Source organism: Bubalus bubalis, chromosome 3, assembly GCF_019923935.1.
Source record: "Bubalus bubalis isolate 160015118507 breed Murrah chromosome 3, NDDB_SH_1, whole genome shotgun sequence".
Taxonomy (NCBI): domain Eukaryota; kingdom Metazoa; phylum Chordata; class Mammalia; order Artiodactyla; family Bovidae; genus Bubalus; species Bubalus bubalis.
In genome coordinates this window covers 36883884-36908521 of record NC_059159.1, presented here as the reverse complement: position 1 = coordinate 36908521, position 24638 = coordinate 36883884, and the positions used below count along the sequence as shown (strand labels likewise).

The window sequence follows — 24638 nt, the reverse complement described above, 5'->3', positions numbered from 1 at the left end:
GCATGGAAGAGCAGGCATATGAGTAGCAAGATACATGGAGAAAGGGATGATGATTATGTGTTTAGACTCTAGAACCAGAGACTGGTCAACCCTCAGATATGCCATTAGTCCCTGTCTCATGTGGAAAGTTTTCTTGTGTGTATCTGTTTTGAAAACCACATGAAATAAAAGTTTACATATAAAGCCTTGGCACAATGCTGGCACACAGGCCTTAAATGACCAGTTCTGGAGTTTAGACTGTTCTAAAGGGAAGCAGAAAGAACATGATTAGATCTGTACTTTAGAATCTAAATCCTCAAGTTGACTGTGTCTACATACAAGGTGAATGAGTCAGACAAGAGATAGGAAAGAAATTTAAAAAGAAACTTCTTAAAAACAAAATCTAACCTAAACTATACAAGGTAACTTAAAATATTTGTTACAATACCTAGAAAACTCCTAAATAGCTATCCTAAGAAAGTATTTTCCTTAGGAACCTATCCTAAGGAAGTATTCGTATACACAATATATATACAACATAGTGTATTAGCTGTAAAACTATTTGAAATGACCAAAAGAAAGAAACCATCTAGATGCCGACTACAAAGAGAAGGATTAAATCAATTACAGTACATCCATGCTACCAGTTAACAAGAATAAGACAGACCTCTGAAAAATATATCCAAGATGACACTTATGATAAAATTAAGCTACAGAATAAATACTTATACCATGATTCCAGCTGTACGGGGAAAAAGCAAACAAACCTAAACATACACTTATAAATACAAAGAAATGGTCTTGAATACTACCTTCCAAATGGATTATTCCTGATTTAAAAAGTGGCTATTTCTGGGAAGGGAGGTGTGTGAGATATCAAGGGAGAGTTTAATTTTATCACTTTTTCACTTTGTATTTAAAACAAAGTATTTTAACATGAGAATGTATGTATGTATTACTCATATAATTTAAATAATTTTTTAAGATGAGGAAACAGGATGCTGGGTATGTAGAACTCTAGACACCTGTCTTTTCACACCACTCAGCCTCTCCATCCTCACCCATTACCTTCTAATAAGACTTTTAGAGCAATGTCACAAAAGACATGGCCTGCTGCTGCTGTTGCTGCTAAGTCGCATCAGTTGTGTTCAACTCTGTGCGACCCCACAGATGGCAGCCCATCAGGCTACCCCATCCCTGGGATTCTCCAGGCAAGAACACTGGAGGGGGCTGCCATTTCCTTCTCCAATGCATGAAAGTGAAAAGTGAAAGTGAAGTCGCTCAGTCGTGTCCAACCCTCAGCGACCCCATGGACTGCAGCCCACCAGGCTCCTCTGTCCATGGGATTTTCCAGGCAAGAGTACTGGAGTGGAGGACATGGCCTGGATTAACACAATTAGATCTGTACTTTAGAACCTAAATCCTCAAGTTGAGGATTTAAACTTCTCAGACTTTCTGTCTGAGAAGCAGACAGAACTGTAGAGAAAGATTTTCTCAGAAATATGCACTACTGCACCTGCAGACTGAAGAGGGTCATTTCTAAATCATTCCTTCCCATCCACCCAGACGAGGCCATTTCTCAAGTTGAAAAACAAAATCCCTCAAATACAGCTATAATGTTTTCTGAAATGGAATACATCAACGTTGTTTCAGGCTTAAGTCAATATGTAATATACATAAAGTAATATACGATCACATGTTGGGGCGGGCTGGTTTATTGACAAAGCAAACAAGTCCTACAAAACCACTATTCACCTGATCTTTCTTCTTCAGTTCTTCAACTTGTCGGAGCTGTTCAGAAGTTAGCACAATTTCCATTCGCTGCATGTCCCTCATCAGCAAACGTTGCGACTCCAGGAACTGGTCATTGGCCTTCTGCCACGTGTGTTTCAACTGGTTGTGTTGTTGTCGCTCTTGCTCCAAGAGATGGCAAACTGTTTAGGAATCCCCCAATTAAAAACACTGAATTTTAATGGTAGGCAATTTCTTTAACATAGGCCTAACCAAGCCAGGTCTGGCCAAATGTCTTCCAGTCTAGGATTCTGTCTCTTGACAAGAATCCAGAGCAAACTGCCATAAATCAAGGCAGCTGTCCCCACACCACCCCTCTAAGTAGAGTCTCTCAGAGTGTGTTCCTAGGAAGAGGAACATGTGAAAAAAGATTTCTGTGCTCAGTAAGTTTCAGAAACTTTGGGTTAAAAACTTTTTTTTTTTTTTTTAATGAAAATTTCTTTATTGCAGGACTTTGAACTCAAGGTCTTAAGTATATCTATGTTCCCTTATAAGGTGATACATAATACAATACCTCCCAAATTTATTTTACCAAAAAGTCCTTTCCACAATGCCACTCACATAACAAATGTTCTAGGAAATACATTTTGGGAAATATTGCTCTTACAGCCAAATGCACAGTCACCACTCCTAATACATTCTGAATAAACTTGTTATCCAGGAATCCTTCTTGAGCCCATTTAGTTTGATCTCTAAGGATAAGTCAAAGAATCTTTGTAAATGCTTCTGTTATCAACATTCATCATCAGCTCAGCCACCTTCAGAATAAGGAGTAGACGGTATCACCTATCAGCCCATCCACCCAGTCATCCAAGCCAGAAACCTGAAAGACCACTCATGTTTCTGACTTCTCCTCACATTCAACTGTCACTTCAACTGTGACAGAGGCCTGTAATAAGGCTACCTCCTGTTCAATATGACAGACATCTTCTGCCTTCTGCCTTGGATTTAGGACACAGACAACTACAACAGGGGTCCCTCCATTACTCTTCCTGCCACTTGTCTGGACCTCTCTATCTTACCCTCCACACTGCTGTAAAACTTAACTCTCTAGAAGGTAAAATTTAAAACCCTTCAGAAAAGCCAGATACAGAAGACACAAAATTGCTGCTTAATTTTTACCTATCTTCTTTTAATGTAAATACTGTTTTTTGGTATGGCTGTTTCAGTAGATATTACTCTATCCCTTTACTCCTTTTAGTGAAACTTCTCAGACACTTTCCCAGGCATATTAGGAAGGTTTGGTAGTCTTGCACTATTGCTGGAAGGGGTTGGGACATATAGGTTAAACAGAAATTCCTATTTCTTTTGGACACTCTTTCAGAGTTTGAGTGTCTTTTTGACTGCAGCAGCACTTTTGAAAAGCATTTTCTGAAAGCCAAAGACTCAAATTTTGGATTAATTTAATAACATTTTATAAAATAATTCTGTAAGTTTATATAATTTCAGTATCCCCACTACTTTGGGATAAAAAACCCAATTTCCATGAATTTTTTATGAAAGAACTGTATTTTCCATGACCACAGTCCTAAATTTTCACATTAAAACATGTTACTAGTATAAGATGCAACAAGTATAAGATTTCAAGAACTCCATTTACATTTAGATAAAAATTTAGATCTTTATTTTCACTAACCTCTAACTGAAATTTAGCATTTCCTTCAATTATAAAATATAGGCAACAAACCACAGTAAGTGTAACAATACCCATGAATTGGTCACCAACAAAAGTCATAGATACTTCTGTATCTTAGTACAGTTGTTGCAGATATCTCATTATTTATGCTCATCACACTTCAAAGTTACAGTAGTTATTGGACCTGGTACTGACCTTGTTATTTAATGTACTTAAAACAGTACATTCATTACTATACCATAAGTTTGCAGTTATTTATATTTTCCTGTTTTATAATATAATTAATTTCTTTTATAATTCTATATATTTTATGTATTAAAAACATTATTCTGAGAGGGCTTCACAAGACTGCCAAAGGAGTCTGTAACACAAAAAGTTTAAGAATCTCAGGTATATGATTCATTAGAAGAATTAAAGACAAATGTATATTTTAATGGGAAAGGATAAGCCTATTTCTCCTATCCTGAAAAAACAGAGTCAATTTCTGCATCACTCTGCTACTAGGTTAGCAAAATAAAAATTATCTCTTATAAACAGGGGTGTTAGTTAAGAACACCAGGATACACCACCTGCCCTCTCTGTCCCATTTTTACTTTTGCTAATTCGTCTCCATCAAAATAGGTCTGGGGCAAAGCAGTTTAAGCAGAAATTTCCTATTCGCTGTCTGCCCAGAGCTTATGACTTTATGACCCAGTGAGTTCTTACTGGGGTCCTGGAGAAACAAGAAGCCACCAAAAATCCAAATACCTTTTCAAACCAACTGTAAAGCTTAAACTGAATCACTAACATGTTGGACTGGCATTTTGGAATTTGTTATTGTTATTAATCAATACCAATTTTACTTACACAGTTCTCTTAGAGACTGAGATTAAAAATATATAAAGTGTATATATATATTTACCTTCATGCAATTCTTTCCGAAGTTTCTCAGCATCTTCCTGTAAAACGGATTTCTGAGTATTCAAAACAGCTACGTACATCTCTAGATCAGTCCTACAAGATTTCTCAGCTTCCAGATAATGATTCAGCTCTTTCACCTGAAAAAGATGCAATTCTATTAAACTAAAACTTCCAACAGTTTCTACCTTAAGCATAATGTTCTGGAGGTGTCTTAAAAAAAAATTACACTTATATTTACATATATTTAAATTTACCACCAAGTTTACAAAACAAACACATACTTACTATAGAAAACTAAAATAATATTTTCCCAGCTCAGTCGTGTCTGACTGTTTGCGACCCCATGGACTATACAGTCCATGTTCTCCAGGCCAGAACACTGGAGTGGGTAGCTATTCCCTTCTCCAGGGGATCTTCCCAACCCAGGGATCGAACCCAGGTGTCCCACATTGCAGGAGGATTCTTTACCAGTTGAGCCACCAGGGAAGCCCAAGAATATTGGAGTGGGTAGCCTATCCTTTCTCCAGCAGATCTTCCTGACCCAGGAATTAAACCAGGGTCTCCTGCATTGCAGGAGGATTCTTCACCAACTGAGCTACCAGGGAAGCCCAGGAAAATAACATAATTGACAATAATTAATAGTAAACATTATCCATAATCATCACCAAAGTCAATATGCAATTGAGATTACACATAACATCTTTGTACCTAGCTTTTAAAAAGGTGGTTCCAATCTCTGCTTCCTGAGCAATACACACATGTGCTCATTTTATTACATACTCAGTGAACCCAGGTTACTGTGGGTTTTTTACTTTTGTTGTTTTTAATCAGTATATTTCCTAAATATAAAAATGGTGTCATACTCTTGTAAATTTGCTTTTCTTTAATTTCTGGCGAGGTAATTCCAGATGCTTTAAATTTACAAAAAGGAGACATTTTCATAGGCATAAATTCATGAAAAGAAAAAAGGGGAAGTCATGATGGAAAAAATAAACTCATACCATAATAAACAGACACTTGAAGGCAAGTGCAGAGTACTTTTAAAAATCACATCTTTTTTTAAGTGTCTTATTTCTATTAAATAATTAACTATAATATTCAAGTATTAACAATATAGCCTAATACCTTAAACAATATCAATAACCAAAATAAATTGTAATCTTGCCCCACGTAAGAATCACTTGCTCTTCCCTTCCTTATAAATTGTCCATCCTAAATTTTGGCTATGTAACTTTCAGCTTTTTCAAATGGTTATGTCTCATTTCACTTTCAAGGTCATATTTATGCCTTTTATCTTCCCATTTCTCCAACTTGAAATAGCTGGCTGATCTGTTTTCAGTAATCTTCACTTCACGGACTAAATGATTATTTAAGCTGCCATCTGATGCTTTGCTGAAGGCTGTCAGCCAATCAGAAACGCACTAACCAAGCATGACAAAGGGCTGATCTGTCATCAGGTACTTTCCCTATCACCTGGAGAGGTGGTAATTCAGTTGAGGGTAAAGGAAATGCAGTATGTCCAATATATTACTGCTTTCCCATTAAAAAAAAAATCAGTTTCACCGCTTTCTTTCCACTTGCTATGCTTCATTTCTTTACCGTGTCTTCCTGTATCATCTAGGACCACATAAGCAGTCTAAACAAAATCACTGAGCACGAGTTTCCTCATATTGCTCCTGTCATTAACAGTAAGGTTGCTAAACATTCACCATGATGTTTGAGGTTTGCTGAAGGTTTGATAAACAGCACTTTATTTATTGTTACAGTGTTTAAATTTATCAAATGCCTTTCTAAATCTAAGATGAATATATTACATTTCTCCTATAATCTCTTTATGTGGTACACAAAAATAATAGATTTTCTGGTGATATATCATCCTAAATTACTGGAAAGATCTCCCCTGCTTTTTTTTCTGGCCACACACTGCACCAGGTGGCATGTGGAATCTTAGTTCCCTGACTAGGGATCAAACCTGTGTCCCCAGCATCAGGAACACAATTTTAACCACCAGACGATCCCTTTTGGATCATGATGTCCTTTTTGCCTTTTTTTTTTTTTAGTTACTCTGCTGAAAAATTTTGTTTTTGTATTCTTAAATGAGATAGATCTACAATTTTTTGTTAATACTTTTTAGTGAGTTTGTTTCCAATGAAGTTATATAAATCTCATGAGTTGAGGGCTTTCCCTCTTTTTCTATTCTCTAACACAGTTGGTAAAATATAAGGATTCTTTTTCTGAGAGGTTTGAAAAAACTTGTCTGCAAAACTAATTGAGTCTAATGTCTTTTGGAGGAAAGGAAACAGGAGATAAGGAGATTCCAACTATAAATTCACTTTCTTTAATAGGTATTAACTACATCAGCTCAGTTCAGTTCAGTCGCTCAGTCGTGTCTGACTCTTTGTGACCCCATGAATCGCAGCACGCCAGGCCTCCCTGTCCATCACCAACTCCAGGAGTTCACTCAGACTCACGTCCATCGAGTCAGTGATTGCCATCCAGCCATCTCATCCTCTGTCGTCCCCTTCTCTTCCTGCCCCCAATCCCTCCCAGCATCAGAGTCTTTTCCAATGAGTCAACTCTTTGCATGAGGTGGCCAAAGTACTGGAGTTTCAGCTTTAGCATCATTCCGTCCAAAGAACACTCAGGACTGATCTCCTTCAGAATGGACTGGTTGGATCTCCTTGCAGTCCAAGGGACTCTCAAGAGTCTTCTCCAACACCACAGTTCAGCACTCAGCTTTCTTCACAGTCCAACTCTCACAACCATACATGACTACTGGAAAAACCATAGCCTTGATTAGACGGACCTTTGTTGGCAAAGTAATGTCTCTGCTTTGGAATATGCTATCTAGGTTGGTCATAACTTTCCTTCCAAGGAGTAAGCGTCTTTTAATTTCATGGCTGCAATCACCATCTGCAGTGATTTTGGAGCCCAGAAAAATAAAGTCTGACACTGTTTCCCCATCTATTTCCCATGAAGTGATGGGACTAGATGCCATGATCTTTGTTTTCTGAATGCTGAGCTTTAAGCCAACTTTTTCACTCTCCACTTTCACTTTCATCAAGAGGCTCTTTAGTTCCTCTTCACTTTCTGCCATAAGGGTGGTGTCATCTGCATATCTGAAGTTATTGATATTTCTCCCGGCAATCTTGATTCCAGCTTGTGCTTCTTCCAGCCCAGCATTTCTCATGATGTACTCTGCATATAAGTTAAATAAGCAGGGTGACAATACACTGCCTTGACGTACTCCTATTCCTATTTGGAACCAGTCTGTTGTTCCATGTCCAGTTCTAACTGTTGCTTCCTGACCTGCATATAGGTTTCTCAAGAGGCAGGTCAGGTGGTCTGGTATTCCCATCTCTTTCAGAATTTTCCACAGTTTATTGTGATCCACACAGTCAAAGGCTTTGGCATAGTCAATAAAGCAGAAATAGATGTTTTTCTGGAACTCTCGTGCTTTCTCAATGATCCAGCGGATGTTGGCAATTTGATCTCTGGTTCCTCTGCCTTTTCTAAATCCAGCTTGAACATCTGGAAGTTCCCGGTGCATGTATTGCTGAAGCCTGGCTTGGAGAATTTTGAGCATTACTTTACTAGCGTGTGAGATGAGTGCAACTGTGCAGTAGTTTGAGCCTTCTTTGGCATTGCCTTTCTTTGGGATTGGAATGAAAACTGACCTTTTCCACTCTATTATACCTTGAGACAATATTGGCTAATTCTTATAAGAAGATTTTTATCAATCTTATTTCATTTCAAATTTATTGCTGTGACATTGCTCACAGTATTTATTTTTTTTAAGTCTTGACTGATTTGTAGTTATTTCCCTGCTTCATTTCTAATGGTTTAAGTCTTTTTGTTTTTCCTGATTAGTCTTATCAGGTTGACAAGTTTTTCCATTTTCCTATTTGTTTTTCCATTTTCTTTCCATTATATTTACATTCTCAATTTTCCCTTTGCTTTTCTATTTCACTAATTTCTGCTCTTATCTGCATTACTTCCTTCCATTCATACTGTTTGTACTATTATTCTTTTTTTTAGATTCTTAAGTAAAAAATCAAATCACTCTAAATATTTTACAATTCCTTTTCCCATATGAGTTATTTTCATTTCCAGACATTTTACCTTAACTATATTTTATTGTAAATAATTAATAACTCATGGTCAGAGATTTGGATTTGCATAACACTGCTGCTGCTGCTGCTAAGTCGCTTCAGTCGTGTCCTACTCTGTGCAACCCCATAGACGGCGGCCCACCAGGCTCCCCCGTCCCTGGGATTCTCCAGGCAAGAACACTGGAGTGGGTTGCCATTTCCTTCTCCAATGCATGAAAGGGAAAAGTGAAAGTGAAGTCGCTCAGTTGTGTCCGACTCTTCGCGACCCCATGGTCTGCAGCCTACCAGGCTCCTCCGTCCGTGGGATTTTCCAGGCAAGTGTACTGGAGTGGGGTGCCATTGCCTTCTCCATTGCATAACACATCTTCAAAATAAAATGACTCTTTCTTTGTGACAATGAAAAGTATAATGTACCTAAAAATAACAATACTTTATTCCATGCACTATCCTCTTAAACTATTATGCTCTACTACTATATAAAATAGTCTTTCTCTCTCTAAGGACAGGATTCTGTGTCTCTCACATCTAAATTACTAACCAAGTTGCTTAAAACTCCTATATCCCTACTAATATTTTTTCTGCTTACACTATCATTTGCTAAAGGACAATTTAAATCGTTTACTATGATTGTGAATAATTCTTTTAATTGTCACTTTTTAGTCACATATTTCAAAGCTATGTAAATGCATTCAAGCGTATGAGTGTTGTATCTTATTGATGGATTATAAATTAGAAAGGGTCCCTCTTTATTCTTTTTTCCTTTCATCCTGCTTCATAAACACTGTATCAACTTTCTTTTGATTAAAATTTACGAGGCATAGCTTTAAATATCTCTTTTTTTCAATACTACCTTGTAGTTTTATTTTAGGTATGTCTCTTACAAGCAATATAAATTTATATTACATTATAAATTTAAAATCCAGTCTCTTTTAGTAGGTAATTATCAGCTTACATTCACTAGAATTACTGATACTGAAATACACCCATTTCTACACTCCTACATTTTTTTCTATACTCCTATATAGTGCTTTTGATTACTACCTCTAAATTTTTTCTTTCCTACTTTTTAATTATTAAAATGTTTGACAATTCCTTCTCCCATGAGTTAATTTTTTTCATTTTCAGACATTTTACCTTCACTACATTTTATTGTAAATAATTAATAACCGGTGGACAGAGATTTGGATCTGCATATCAACAAATCTTATTTTTTTTCTATTGGGTCTTTATAGCCAACAAATCCAGCTGCACTCCAGCTACATAATTTCTAAAAGATTGATTCTGGGGCTGATGTCAGGAAACAAAGTCACCTTTGAACAACTTATTTTCCTTCAAAGTGAGTGATACTTATTTTGATAGGAAGATAAACACTGACTACATAATGAAGCAGCAAAAGCAACACTATTGTCATTATTTTAAATATCCATAAAGGCAAAATCATCTCCAAGCATTTTCTTGCATTTTAAAGCAAGCAAGATTCTGACAATGCATAGTCTAAAATACAGTTTTTACTCCCTCAGTATTCTAATTTTGCTCAAAGCATAAGGGCAGAACTTTGGTTCCAAGCAAATGGATTACAACTTTTCACAACCTTTGAGGCCTCCAGCTCTTTAATCTTGTCTTCAGCCTCTGTCAGTTTATCTTTCAAAGCTGCAATTTCCTTCTCCATAGGCATCACAACAGACCGAAGTTTTTCAGCATCCTCTTGGGCCTGTTGAAGAGAATTAAATGTCACAATTTACCAATTTATCACTTTTCTAAGAAATAATAGGTCTAGCAGACACTGTATGAGCACTCACAAAACTGAACTATGTCTTACTCTTAAATGCTGCATTACTTTGAATATCAAGTCATAATCACAGCTTTATCAAATATTTCATTTAGAATTCAGGAATAAGTAGGAAAATGGATTCACTATGACAAACTTGAATTTTTGTTTATTTTGGAAAGTGAAAGCAGGTTTATTTAGATAGATTATACATTCCACAGACAGAATGTGGTCATCTCAGAAAGTGAGAGCAACCACAAATGTGACTTTTTAACTAGCTGAGTAACTGAGATGAAAATATATATATAAAAACTCATATAATAAATACTTTAATTTTTTTAATTCTGGTTATGAAATTAAATACATATACAAATACAGAAAGGACTAATTTTCTAACATAAAAATAGAACATTTATTTCCTAAAATATTAGAAAATTATGTTTCTATAAAAGGGCTTCAACCTAAATTTTTAAACAGAATATTTATCATTTTACTTTTGACATCTAAATGAAACAAACTCAAAGAATAACCCCTAAAGCCATGGTGTTTACCATCCTTCATTCTCAAAAACACAGATTAAAAGCAAACATCCATAAACTAATAAATTGGTAAGAAATTTAATTTTCACTTTATACACACACGTATATTTATACAGAAACAAAGACCGACTCAAAAAGTTTGCTTTTTCCCTTCTAGTGAAAATGAAAATTAATCTTATTCACTGAATTTAAACCAACCCAAGCTTCCTAAAGTGCTTGAGATACGGAAAATATTACCTATGCAGAAATGTGAGTGAAGATTAAAAAAAAACAACTGATATCTCTCAAAAAAGAGTGACATACTTTGTTTCCCAGTGCTTGCAAAGTAATTTCATCATTTATTTTATTTTGAACTAAGTCCTGTTAGGAAAAGACATGTGAGCTTAAAATATCTTCAGTCAAGGCTAATTTGGGATGTTTATAGAGGTCTGCTGATAAAAATCACCAGGGGAAAAAAAGGAGAAAAACAACAACGAATTTAATACAGATTGAGTCTTTTATTAATGCATAGATGACCTCACAATTCCAAGCAACACATATCAAAAAGAGAAACTTTTAAAGATGACTTTTTTAAATGACAGAAAGGTCATTAGAAACAAATCTAAGATACTATCACAGTCAAGAAAAAACTAAGAGTCATGACTGAATGTAATATGGTATCCTGGATGTGATTTTGAAACAGAAAAAAGGACTTGGGTAAAAACTGATGAAATCTGAATACAAAGAAAAGGACTTTAGTTAAAAATAATATAGATTTATTAACTATGACAAATGTACCATACTAATATTAAGATGTTAACAAGGGAAACTGGGAGTGAAGGATATGGGAACTCTAGTATTTTCAATTTTTTTAATAAATCAAAAACTGCTCTAAAAAATAAAGTTTATTTTAAAAAATAAAAAACTTTTTAAAAGGATAAAAAGTGGACTGTGGAAATCATGATTATGAATATACTGTTGTTGTTACTGTTTAGTTGCTAAGTCATGTCCAACTCTTTCGTGACCCCATGGACTATAGCCCACTAGGCTCCTCTGTCCATGGGATTTCCCAGGCAAGAATACTGGAGTGGGTTGCCATTTCCTTCTCCAGGGGATTTTTTTGACCCAGAGATCAAATCCATATCTCTTGCATTGGCAGGCGGATTGTTTACCACTGAGCCACCAGGGATGTCTCTTATTAATATATTAGAAGAATGAAGAAGAAAACTATCCTCATGTGAATGGTACTGTGGCTCAGAATAAAATATCTAATCATAGCATTAACTATGAATTCATCTCAAAAGACTTGAAAGAACTAAAGACTGTCTACTGTGGCCAACTATGGTAGATGACTGACTAGTGATCGTGAGACATTGTTAGATCCTCATGAAGAAGCTGAACTACAATCTTCTCCTGAAATAAGACAATGCAAATAACTATTCCTCAAGGTTCAGACTTTTGTTCTGGGTGTTGGGTTCTCATATGATTTTTACATTATAAAAAAAATTAAATAAACTTCTAAATATATAAAAGCAGTCCTTGTACGAATGAAGATTATGGCTAATTCAACTGAAAATAAAAAATCAAATTCTAATTACTATCTTATATGTGATTTCAAATATACATATGTATATAAATTAAGAAAGCAAAAGTTTCTATAATGGTCTACATGGGAAAAGAATCTTAAATTTAAAAAGTGGGTATCTGAATATGCATAACTGATTCACTCTACTGTACACCTGAAACTAATACAACATTGTAAATCAACTATATACCAATACAAATTTCTTAAAAATTGAAAAATAAAAGTTTACATAATGAAACTGGCCAAAAAGCTTTTTAAATTTTCTCAATGATAAAATATTCCATCTTCTATTTTAGTTGCTCTATTTTCAGGCATCTACAGTAAAAATGTTCAAGCATAATATGCAGTACATACATCACACTGGAACCACAGTATATTGAGAAAGAAGGAAAACTTAACACCTGTTCTCAAGCTTCAGTTGAGACGAAGCAACGACACTCATTCAAGCAATATTTACTAAGCACCTATGAGCAAGACACTACCCTAAGCATTTAGGATATACAATAAACAAAGACTCCTACCCTCATGAAGCTCACATTCTAGTGAGCAGAAAAAGGCAGCAGACAGTAAACATACCAAATAGGAAAACTCAGTGTATATTATAAGGAAATAAGTGCAATAGACGGAGAAGGCAATGGCACCCCACTCCAGTACTCTTGCCTGGAAAATCCCACAGACTGAGGAGCCAGGTAGGCTGCAGTCCATGGGGTCTCTAAGAGTCGGACATGACTGAGCGACTTCACTTTCACTTTTCACTTTCATGCATTGGAGAAGGAAATGGCAACCCACTCCAGTGTTCTTGCCTGGAGAATCCCAGGGATGGGGGAGCCTCGTGGGCTGCCGTCTATGGGGTCGCACAGAGTCGGACATGACTGAAGCGACTTAGCAGCAGCAGCAGGTGCAATAGAAAAAGAAAAATCAGAATAAGATCCGAGCAAGTTGTGGTAGGTGGGGGAGGGAGATGGGCAGGTTGCAATGTCAAATGGGGTGGTCAGGACAGGCCTCATGAGATGGAAGCAAGGTGAGAGAGTTACTTATACATAAATGTGGGGGAAGGTCATCAAATTATTTAGTAGTCTATTTAGGTCTGTGCCCAAATAATTTCTCTAACAGAAAACAAAACAGTAAAACTTCTATTACCGTAACAATATTAGTTAAAGCATTACCACAAACATATTTGGATTCAAATATTTCTACAGATGAATACATTCCTCCATACCTTTTTCATTTCATTTTCTAAATTTTCCTCCTCTTGACCTTCAGACAGCCTTCTCCTTAAATCAGCTATTTCCCTCTCTGCAGATTCTCGATACTGTGCCCACTGTGTTCGCTCCTGCTCCAGCCTAAGGTGGAACTGGTGCTCATAGTCACGAACTGTTTCTACAAAACATCACCAAATATTTCATGTCTAAGCATTCTGGAAAAAATGAGCTGGCACACTAAAATTTTAAAAGTAGTTATATAAAGAAGGTAAGCAAGCCTAGTTTCTAGAAATCTTTTAATTCACTAAAAACACTAAACTAACATTTCCAGTTCTTACTACACATAGAAGTTTTCCTAAGGACTTTAAATCATCTCTAATCTTCAGAATAAACCTGTGCCACATATTATTTTATAGATGAGAAAAAGCTTAGGAAAGGTTAAATACTCTGGCCAATGTCTCATAACTAGAAAGAAACAGAGCTAGAATTCAAACCTAAGACCAATTCTAAAATCTATGTTCTTAGATAAAACTCTATGACTCCCAGGACAAACATAACATGTTGCTCCAATACAACTACATATATGAAAGTGTGAGAAAAGGGACATAATGTTTTACTATAACCCAAGATTCTAAAGTGAGACACAAATTCTATAGTCTTTATAAAATGACTATCTTCAATACAATCCTAAAATGTGATAAACACTGCTGGTTGTCCATTAATTTCCACTCTTTTTTCTTTCTTACTAATAAAACCCCAAATTTGATCCAGAAATCAATGGCCCAATTTAAAATCTAGAATTTCTAGATGTCTTGGTAGTTATGTATAACCAGAAACCTTTATAAACTGAGTGGGGGTGGGGGGGGGACAAGGGGGAAATATGCTGAAGATTTCTCGAAAATTTTTGCTTTACTGAGGTGGACTGGAGGAGCAGTTATTTTTTCAGCCTCAAAGTAAAATGAAGTTGAAAACGACATGCTAAGGATGAAGAAAGAGAAGAACTGAAGGAGCCTAGGACACTGATGACATCAGGAACCATTGTACCCAGCCCTCGATTACCTACCTACGAACTTCTCCTGTGAGAAAATGAACTCTTATTTGGGCAAGCTGCTGTGGTTGGTTGTAACATGAGGTTCAGAGTAATCCCTAGATGACAGCCAAACACTCAGAAACAGTGCTAGTCTTACTTGCCTTCTTATAAAGAGTACTAAGGCAACAATGACACATAACTGCAAAGACAGGGAAAAAAGTAACCACTATTTCACACTTATATTATTAACTAAACTAATTCCAGGAACCCAAAGATTCAGGAGGCAGCTTATTTTATTATCATTTTTTCAGAAATGCAAGAAGTAATTAAGTATGGGACATCCCAGGTGGCGCTAACAGCTGATAGAGATTAAACCACTACTTTTCCTTTAGATCTACAGTCACCAGCAAGAAGCTCATAAAGCCTATTCTAACTCATAGGCCACTCTACCTCACAGACTGAGTGAAAATTTCACATAAAAATCCAAATTTTTCTTTAAAATGTAAAAATATGGCAACACTGGATGTGATGGAACTATAAATAGTAACTTTACTCTTTGCATGGGAGGTCTCTCCAGTTCAGCACGTTTCCTGTGCCCACACAGCTTCATTCATTGACATTACTGGCTGGTCTCCTATAAGAGAATCTGTTTTGAAGCCCTGCTTTAAATCTTATAATGAACTACAGTTTTCATTTGTAACACTCTCATCATAATTCTCCATCATTAAATTTGTTAAAGATACAGATGATATATTCATTTATGATTTCATTGGCTTCCCTTTTATTTTGAATACGACAGTACATCTTAGAAACAGTAATACATAAAGCCACAAATGAAACTCAGGATATATTTTAAGACCTTCTGCAAATGTTCTCAGTCATCAGAATCAGTTATCTTAGAAAATGATAAAATAAAATTGTCTTTATCTTTACCTTTCATAACAGCCTGAAGTGAAGCAACTTCTTCTCTCCATTGTCTCTTCACCTCATCTATAGCTTCTTGCTTGGTATTCTCAGACACCGTGGCAATGGCCTTAATGTTTTCCATCTCTGCTTGGGCTTCCCACAACTGTGTCCGAAGATGTCCCAAATCATCTTGTGCAGCTTGTAAAACTGCATTTTGCCTCTTCAGATCCTCTGGGGCAAAAAAGTAAAAGACTTTCCATTAATGAAAAGTTCACCTTTATCAGGCTGACATTCCAACAAAGAAATAAAGCATTAAGTTTATAATGTTAACATTCCAATGAAGAAATTAAGCATTACATTTTTAAATGTTGACTCACGAAATGAAATCATTTTAATAATTAAGGTAAGATATAAAGTATGCTGGGTTTCACAAATCAATTAATTATTAACTATGTAACCAAAGAGCGATTAAAGCCATATTTTTAGAGCTAAACTGAGGCTCTTCCACTTACTGGCTAAATAAACTTATTTAAACTCGAGCCTCAATTTCCACATCTACAAAACTGGAATAAAAATAACCACCTCAGAAAGTTGTTGTAATGGTAAAACAATTTATTGAAACACAATTCAAGAAATAGTTGAGGACTTTCCTGGTGGAAAAGAGAAATGAAAGCCAGAGTACATGGCAATTACTAGGTTAAGGCTTCTTTAAAGTTGGGATAAATTTTTCAGCACCCCTTTACTACAATTCCCTTGTGGCTCAGCTGGTAAAGAAACCACCTGCAATGCAGAAGACCTGGGTTCGATCCTTGGGTTGGGAAGATTCCCTGGTGAATGGAATAGCTACCCACTCCAGTATTCTGGCCTGGATAATTCCATGGACTGCATATAGTTCATGGAGTCATAAACAGTCAGACACGACTGAGTGACTTTCACTTACTACATCTTAAATATAAAGTTGATCTGATGTGCCTACTACACGATTTAAGCCTAAATAGCACAATTGTTTGGAGCAGGCAATGGCAACCCACTCCAGTACTCTTGCCTGGAAAATCCCATGGGTGGAGGAGACTGGTAGGCTGCAGTCCATGGGGTCGCTAAGAGTTGGACACAACTGAACAACTTCCCTTTCACTTTTCACTTTCATGCATTGGAGAAGGAAATGGCAACCCACTCCAGTGTTCTTGCCTGGAGAATCCCAGGGACGGAGGAAGCTGGTGGGCTGCCGTCTATGGGGTCACACAGAGTCGGACACGACTGAAGTGACTTAGCAGCAGCAGCAGCTCAATTGTTTGCCCAAACTGACTTCAAAAAAAGATGAACAACAGTATACATGGGTGTTCTGTTTTCTTACACCAAACCACTTTTTCATTTTTTTAAAGTCCTTGTCTGTATCATGGATAGAAAATGGTGAGTTTTCATCTATAGTTCCCTATTAACAGAGATGTTGAACATCTTTTCATATATTTATTAGTGACGTATTTCCTCTTTGGTGATATCTTTTACCTGTGATTCTGATGAATTTTTCTTCTAATTTGGGATAATATTTTACATACACTGGATATTACTCCTATTTTATCTTACAAAACTTTTCCCAGTCTGCTGCTGTTTGTCTCAACTTTTTTTTATGTCTTTTGCCATCTAAATGTTATAAAAAATATTTATGCAGAAGACCTTTTCATCTTTGCAAAATCATCAATTGCCTTTACAGAGCACAATAACTACCTCAACCAGTAGAAAAATAATTTAAGATCTAAGACTACCACTAACCTGCTGTGTAACTTTAAGGGAAGCACATGGCCCTCAAGCCAGAATAACGGGAACACTTGTCTGCATAAACGTCTAAGTACTTGAAGAAATCAAATAGATATATCAATTATAGAACTTTTAAATGTTGTAAAGATATTCAACATTATCAAACAACCGTAAGAATTGACTAACAATTTGGTAGGTCATGTAACAGGAAAAAAACTAGTCATACTAATTTTAAGTGAAGTCATGTAAGAAATCTGTACTCTCTCAACATCAGTTTTACATCATTTTGTCACCACTATTAAAATATTTTGAAACATTAGCCAAAGGCAGATATAAGAACATTAGCTGCAGAAAGTAACTATCTAAAGTATCTTGAAGGCAAGCTGGATATCTAAGAAACAGTGGTAGGTGTGTGACTGGGAATGACCCAGAAACTTACATAAACACATGAAACCACTGAAGGTGTGTGTATGTGGGTGTGTATATCAATGCTCTCTTCTAAATGCTATTTCATAAAATGTGAAATAAAAAGCATTACTTCTGGAATAGCTTATTAATTTCTGAGAAATTAATACAATTCTGTCAAGGCTCCAGTTTATATACCTAACACCTCTTCATGCTAATTATCCCCGCTACTTCTGACTTACCGAAAATTACAGAGGGCTATTCACTACCAAGTTATCACTATGAATAGAAAAACTTCAAATAAATATTAAACCTAAATACAAATTTTGGCATGTTTCCTCATAGTTAAAAGCAGTGTAGAAATCCTGGAGGAAGAGTGGATCAAATTTCATTCCTGACTTACTTTGTAAATATTTAGATAAGACATAGGTTATTTATTATATATGATATATAATATATACAGTAAATAGATATGTATGTGTATAATTAAACCAGGAAACAAAGAGAACTTAAAAAAATTTTTGTAACAAAGCATTTCAAATATGGTAGCCAACAGCACAAGTTATTAATAAAGAACAATTTCTTTTGCATATATAATTATGAAGATTTTCAAACTCAAAGAGTATCGTATTACACCAATCTTCCACATACCTATCACCAATTATCAAGATTTTGCCATTTATTTAAGCTATCTTTTTTCAAAAGTAAGTCTCAGAAACTGTATTACCTCATCTAACACACCACACATGCATCTCTAAAAACATGGGTACTTTCTTATATAAACAGTGTCACTGTCACACCTAACAACTACTTGATATAATCTTATACTCAATCTTTGTGAAATTTCTCCAACTGCTACAAAAATGTCTTTTTGAAAATTTGCTTGGATTAGGACCTAAACAAGACAATTCATTTGATGATACTAATACTTTGCTCTTGTAACACAGTATTCTACTACAATTACTCACATCTCTCAGTTTTTGAGATTGCTAATACATGCAACTACCTCATTCATTAATTGCAATACCACAATATGAATAGATCAGCTATCACAGTTCATGGGCATTTAGGTGTGAGCAAGGAATCTATTTTTTCTATACAGATCTTCCCCTTGTTCTAAACCCTTGCCCCAGTCTCCCCAATTTTATAATGCTATGTCATGTATCAAATTTCCACATATATGAGGGTCTGATTATGAAACCTCTATTCTAGAAATATGGCCTATCTGTGTATTCTCACACCAATAATAAACTGCTTAATACAGCATTATTCATAACATTTAGCCTACTCTTACATATGCCTAACATTTCCCACAGTAAATAATTTTAAAAGCCCATCACAGTTTTGAATAAAGTGGAGGGACGGATCTGCCTTCCCAGATATTAAAATGATCATTAAAGCCTCATGTACCAATCATTCAGACCCAGTCACCATACAGCCACAGGTAATCTTGTCCCAACCACCAGTTTGCATTCTACAACTTACTATTCTGAGGTAAGTACCAGATTTTTTTTTAATTAATAAACTTTACTTTTAAGATCAATGTTGGGTTCATAGCAAAACTGAGCAGAAAAGTACTGAGTTCCCATAAATGCCTTGCCCCCTCAGGTACAACTTCCTGTACTGTTAACATCGCCCACCACAGCAGTGCATTTATCACAATCTCTGCACTTACAATGGCACATCCTTGCCAGCTGAAGTCCACAGTTTACATTAGGATACTGTACGATGATATGTAGCCACCACTCTTTATCATACAGAAAAGTTTCACTGGCCTAAAAATCCTCTCTGTATTGCTTAGTCATTTCTCCTATCCTCCTAACCTCTGGCAACCACTTAGTTTTTTGTTTTTGTTTTTTACTGTCTCCATAGTTTTGCCTTTTCCAGAAACTCACACACGTTGTCGTTTCAATTCCATTTCTCTATGAATTTTCATAACTTGAGTGCTCATTTCCTTTTCACACTGAATAATATTCCACTGTATCACAGTGTATCGGCCCATCTACTGAAGGACATCTTGGTGGCTTCCACGTTTGGGCAATTATAAATAAAGTTGCTATAAACATCTCTGTGCAGGTTTTGCATGGATGTACATTTTCAATTCATTTAGGTAAATACCAAGGAGCAAAACAGCTGAATCATATGCTAAGAGTATGTTTAGTTTTATAAGAAACTGCCAAACTGCCTTCCGAAGTGGCTGTACCATTCTGCATTCCCATCAGCAATGAATAAAAGTTCTCGTGGCTCTACCTCAGTAGCTTTGGGTGTTGTCAGTGTTTTATATTTGAGCCATTTTAACAGGTGTGCAGTGATCGCTCATTGCTTTAATATATGCATAGACTTCTGCAACCATAACCACAATCAACTTTGGAACATTTTAATCACCCCATAAAGAAATCCAGTACTCTTTATCACTTCCCCAACCCTCCAACTCTGCAGTTCTAGGCAACCACTAATTTACTTTCTATCCCTCAGTTCAGTTGTTCAGTCATGTCTGACTCTTTGCAACCCCATGGACTGCAGCACGCCAGGCTTCCCTGCCTATCACCAACTCCCGGAGCTTGCTCAAACTCATGTCCATCAAGTCAGTAATGCCGTCCAACCATCTCATCCTCTGTTGTCCCCTTCTCCTCCTGCCTTCAATCATGCCCCGCATCAGGGTCTTTTCCAGTGACTCTTCGCATCAGGTGGCCAAAGTATTGGAGTTTCAGCTTCAGTCCTTCCAAAAATATTCAGGACTGATCTCCTTTAGGATGGACTGGTTGGATCTCCTTGCAGTCCAAGGGACTCTCAAGAGTCTTCTCCAACACCACAGTTCAAAAGCATCAATTCTTCGGCACTCAGCTTTCTTTATAGTCCAACTCTCACATCCATACATGACTACTGGAAAAACCAGAGCTTTGACTAGATGGACCTTTGCTGGTAACGTCATGTCTCTGCTTTTTAATATGCTGTCTAGGTTGGTCATAGCTTTTCTTCCAAGGAGCAAGCGTCTTTTAATTTCATGGCTGTAGTCACCATGTGATTTTGGAGTGATTTTAGAGCCCAAGAAAATAAAGTTTGTCACTGTTTCCATTGTTTCCCCACCTATTTGCCATGAATTGATGGAACCAAATGCCATGATCTTCATTTTTTGAATGCTGAGTTTTAAGCCAGCTTTTTCACTCTCCTCTTTCAGTTTCATCCAGAGGCTCTTTAGTTTCTTTTCACTTTCTTTCTATCCCTATCACCTATTCTGAACATTTCATATAAGTGGAACCATACATACTTGTGATTAGCTGCTGTCACTTAGCATAATTTTTTTAAAGTTCATCTATGTTGTAATCTAAGTACTTCATTTTTTTTTATGGAGGAAAACAAAAACTATTTGTTAATTCACATATTAGTTGGTGGATATCTGGGTTGTTTCTGACTTTTTGACTACTATCAATAATGCTGCTATGGAAATTCACATAGAAGTCTATGTATGGCTGTTTTCCCTTCTCTTGTATAAACCTAGGAGTAGAATTGTTGGGTCAAATGGTAACTCTCATGTTTAACCATTTGAGAAACTGAAAGACTATTTTACAGTTACTAGACCATTTAACATTCCTGTGGCTCAGATGGTAAAGAAATCACCTGCAATGCAGGAGACTTGGGTTCGATCCCTGGGTTGGGAAGATCCCCTGTAGAAGGAAACGGCAACCCACTCCAGCATTCTTGCCTGGGAAATCCCATGGACAGAGGGGCCTGGCAGGCTATTGTCCATGGGCTCACAAAAGAGTTGGACATGACTTAGTGACTAAACAACAACAAAGATAACTATCTACGGGGTTTTGTGATGCCCTTTATCAGGTGGAAGTTTCCTTCTACTACTAGTCTGGAATTTTTGTTCAACACCATAAAAGGGTGTTGAACTATGTCAAATGCTTTAGAGAAGATCATATTTTGTTTTTTATCCTAATAAAGTGGTACATTACATTAACTGATTCTCAGGTGCTGAACCAACTTTATATTGTTAGGATAAATACTGTTTAGTCATGCATGGAATTTTTTAAATTTTACTTATTTTTTAATTGAAGGATAATTGCTTTACAGAATTTTTATGTTTTCTGTCAAATCGCAACAAGAATAAGCCATAAGTATACATATATCCCCTTCCTCTTGAACCTCCCTTCCTTCTCCTGCCCCATCCCACCCCTCTAGGTTGATACAGAGTCTCTGTTTTTAATTTCCTGAGACATACAGCAAATTCCCATTGGCTATCTATTTTACATATGGTAATATAAGTTTCCATGCATTTCCATACATCTCACCCTCTCCTCCCCTCTCCCCATGTCCATTAGTCTGTTCTCTATGTCTCTCTACTGCTGCCCTGTGTAATTCTTTTTATGTGCGGCTGAATTTGGCTTGCTAGTATTTTGCTGAGGATTTATGCAGCTATATTGGGATACTGGTCTGTAATTTCTTGGTTTTGCTTTCTTCTTGTAATGTCCATATTGTTTTGATATCAGGATAATACTAGCCTCTCAAAATGAGTATGCAAGTGCTTCTGTCTACTATGCATGCTCAGTTGCTTCCGTTGTGTCCGACTCTGTGACCACATAAAACTGTAGCCCTCCAGGCTCTTCTGTCCACAGGATTCTCCAGCAAGAAAATTGGAGTGGGTTGCCATTTCCTTCTCCAGGGGATCTTCCCAACCCAGGGATCAAACTCATATGTCTTATGTCTCCTGCATTGGCAGGTGAATTCTTTACCTCTAGTGCCACCTGGGAAGCCCCTCTTCTACTACAATCTCACTTCATGGCAAATAGATGGGGAAACAACAACAGACTTTATTTTTGGGGGGCTCCAAAGTCACTGCAGATGGTGGCTACAACCACGAAATTAAAAGACGCTTGCTCTTGCTCCTTGAAAGGAAAGCTATGACAAACCTAGACAGCATATTAAAAAGCAGAAACATTACTTTGCTGACAAAGGTTTGTCTAGTCAAAGCTATGGTTTTTCCAGTAGTCATGTATGGATGTGAGAGTTGGACTATAAAGAAAGTTGAATGCTGAAGAATTGATGCTTTTGAATTGTGGTGTTGGGGAAAACTCTTGAGAGTCCATTGGACTGCAAGGAGATCAAACCCATCAATCCTATAGGAAATCAACCCTGAATACTCATTGGAAGGAATGAAGCTGAAGCTCCAATACTTTGTCCACCTGATGCGAAGAACTGACTCATTGGAAAAGACTCTGATGCTGGGAAAGATTGAAGGCAGGAGGAGAAGGGGATAGCAGAGGATGAGATAATTGGATGCCATCACTGACTTGATGGACATGAGTTTGAGCAAGCTCCAGGAGTTGGTGATAGACAGGGAAGCCTGGCGTGCTGCAATTCATGGGGTCGCAGAGTTGGACACAACTGAGTGACTGAGAGAGTGTGTGTGTGTGTGTGTGTGTGTGTGTGTGCTGCAATTCATGGGGTCGCAGAGTTGGACACAACTGAGTGACTGTGTGTGTGTCGCAGAGTTGGACACAACTGAGTGACTGTGTGTGTGTGTGTGTGTGTGTGTGTGTGTGTGTGTCACAGAGTCGGACACAACTGAGTGACTGTGTGTGTGTGTGTGTGTGTGTGTAGGCAGCACCAGGTCTTAGCTGCAGCAAGCAGTATCTTTTGGTTGTGGCATGTAGGATCTAGTTCCCTCATCAGGGATCAAGCCCAGGCCTCCTGAATTGGAAGCAATGGATCAGGAGGGCAAGGTCCCTTTCTGCCTACTTTTAGGACAGTTAGAGAAGAATTAGTGTTAATTCTTTGAACATATGGTAAACACTACTTAAGCCATCTGAGCCTCCGCTTTTCATTTTGGTGGGGTGGGGGCAGTTTTTTAATTACAATTCACCCTCTTTATCTGCTGTGTCCAATTTCGATTTTCCACTTCTTCAGTCAGTTTTGGTGCTTGTATCTTTCTAGGAATTTGCCTACTTCCTCATTCATAGTATTCCCTTGTACTTTTTTTAATTTCTGTAAGGTCAGTAGTAATGGACCTGGTATTCATTTACTGGTCAATCTAGCTAAAGATTGATCAAGTTGTTGGTCTTTCCTTCCAAAGAAAGCATTAACAGTTTCACCAATTTTCTATTCTGTATTTCACTGATTTTTACTCTAACCCTCATTAATTCCTTCTTTCTACTTGCTTTAGGCTTCATTAACACTTCTTCCAGTGTTACAAAGTGAAATATTACAGATTTGAAATATTTAATCTTTAATACAAGCATTTATAGTTACATAACACAAACTGGAATCAAGATTGCCGGGAGAAATATCAATAACCTCAGATAAGCAGATGACACCACCCTTATGGCAGAAAGTGAAGAGGAACTCAAAAGCCTCTTGATGAAAGTGAAAGTGGAGAAGAAAAAAGTTGGCTTAAAGCTCAACATTCAGAAAACAAAGATCATGGCATCCAGTCCCAGCACTTCATGGGAAATAGGGAAACAGTGGAAACAGTGTCAGACTTTATTTTTCTGGGCTCCAAAATCACTACAGATGGTGACTGCAGCCATGAAATTAAAAGACGCTTACTCCTTGGAAGGAAAGTTATGACCAACCTAGATAGCATATTCAAAAGCAGAGACATTACTTTACCAACAAAGGTTCATCTAGTCAAGGCTATGGTTTTTCCTGTGGTCATGTATGGATGTGAGAGTTGGACTGTGAAGAAGGCTGAGTGCCGAAGAATTGATGCTTTTGAACTGTGGTGTTGGAGAAGATTCTTGAGAGTCCCTTGGACTGCAAGGAGATCCAACCAGTCCATTCTGAAGGAGATCAGCCCTGGGATTTCTTTGGAGGGAATGATGCTAAAGCTGAAACTCCAATACTTTGGCCACATCATGCGAAGAGTTGACTCATTGGAAAAGACTCTGATGCTGGGAGGGATTGGGGGCAGGAGGAGAAGGGGACGACAGAGGATGAGATGGCTGGATGGCATCGCTGACTCAATGGACGTCAGTCTCAGTGAACTCTGGGAGTTGGTGATGGACAGGGAGGCCTGGAGTGCTGCGATTCATGGGGTCGAAAAGAGTCG

At 37.0% G+C, this 24638-nt stretch overlaps 1 protein-coding gene across 5 annotated transcripts in view; it reads right to left on the bottom strand.

Annotated features, from left to right (window-relative positions):
- RABEP1 (rabaptin, RAB GTPase binding effector protein 1) overlaps positions 1-24638 on the bottom strand; it is a 97705-nt gene that overhangs the window by 32564 nt on the left and 40503 nt on the right. For 4 of the 5 annotated variants that reach the window (XM_044939396.1, XM_044939400.1, XM_044939397.1 and 1 more), the window contains 5 exons: positions 15455-15658; positions 13509-13669; positions 10010-10129; positions 4308-4443; positions 1735-1913 (listed from right to left, as the gene is read on the bottom strand). In XM_044939396.1, the coding sequence (XP_044795331.1) occupies positions 1735-1913; positions 4308-4443; positions 10010-10129; positions 13509-13669; positions 15455-15658 (800 nt within the window). Of the gene's footprint in view, positions 1-1734; positions 1914-4307; positions 4444-10009; positions 10130-13508; positions 13670-15454; positions 15659-17197; positions 17354-24638 lie in introns of those variants that run through there. The other variant, XM_044939399.1, reaches the window with a different exon arrangement.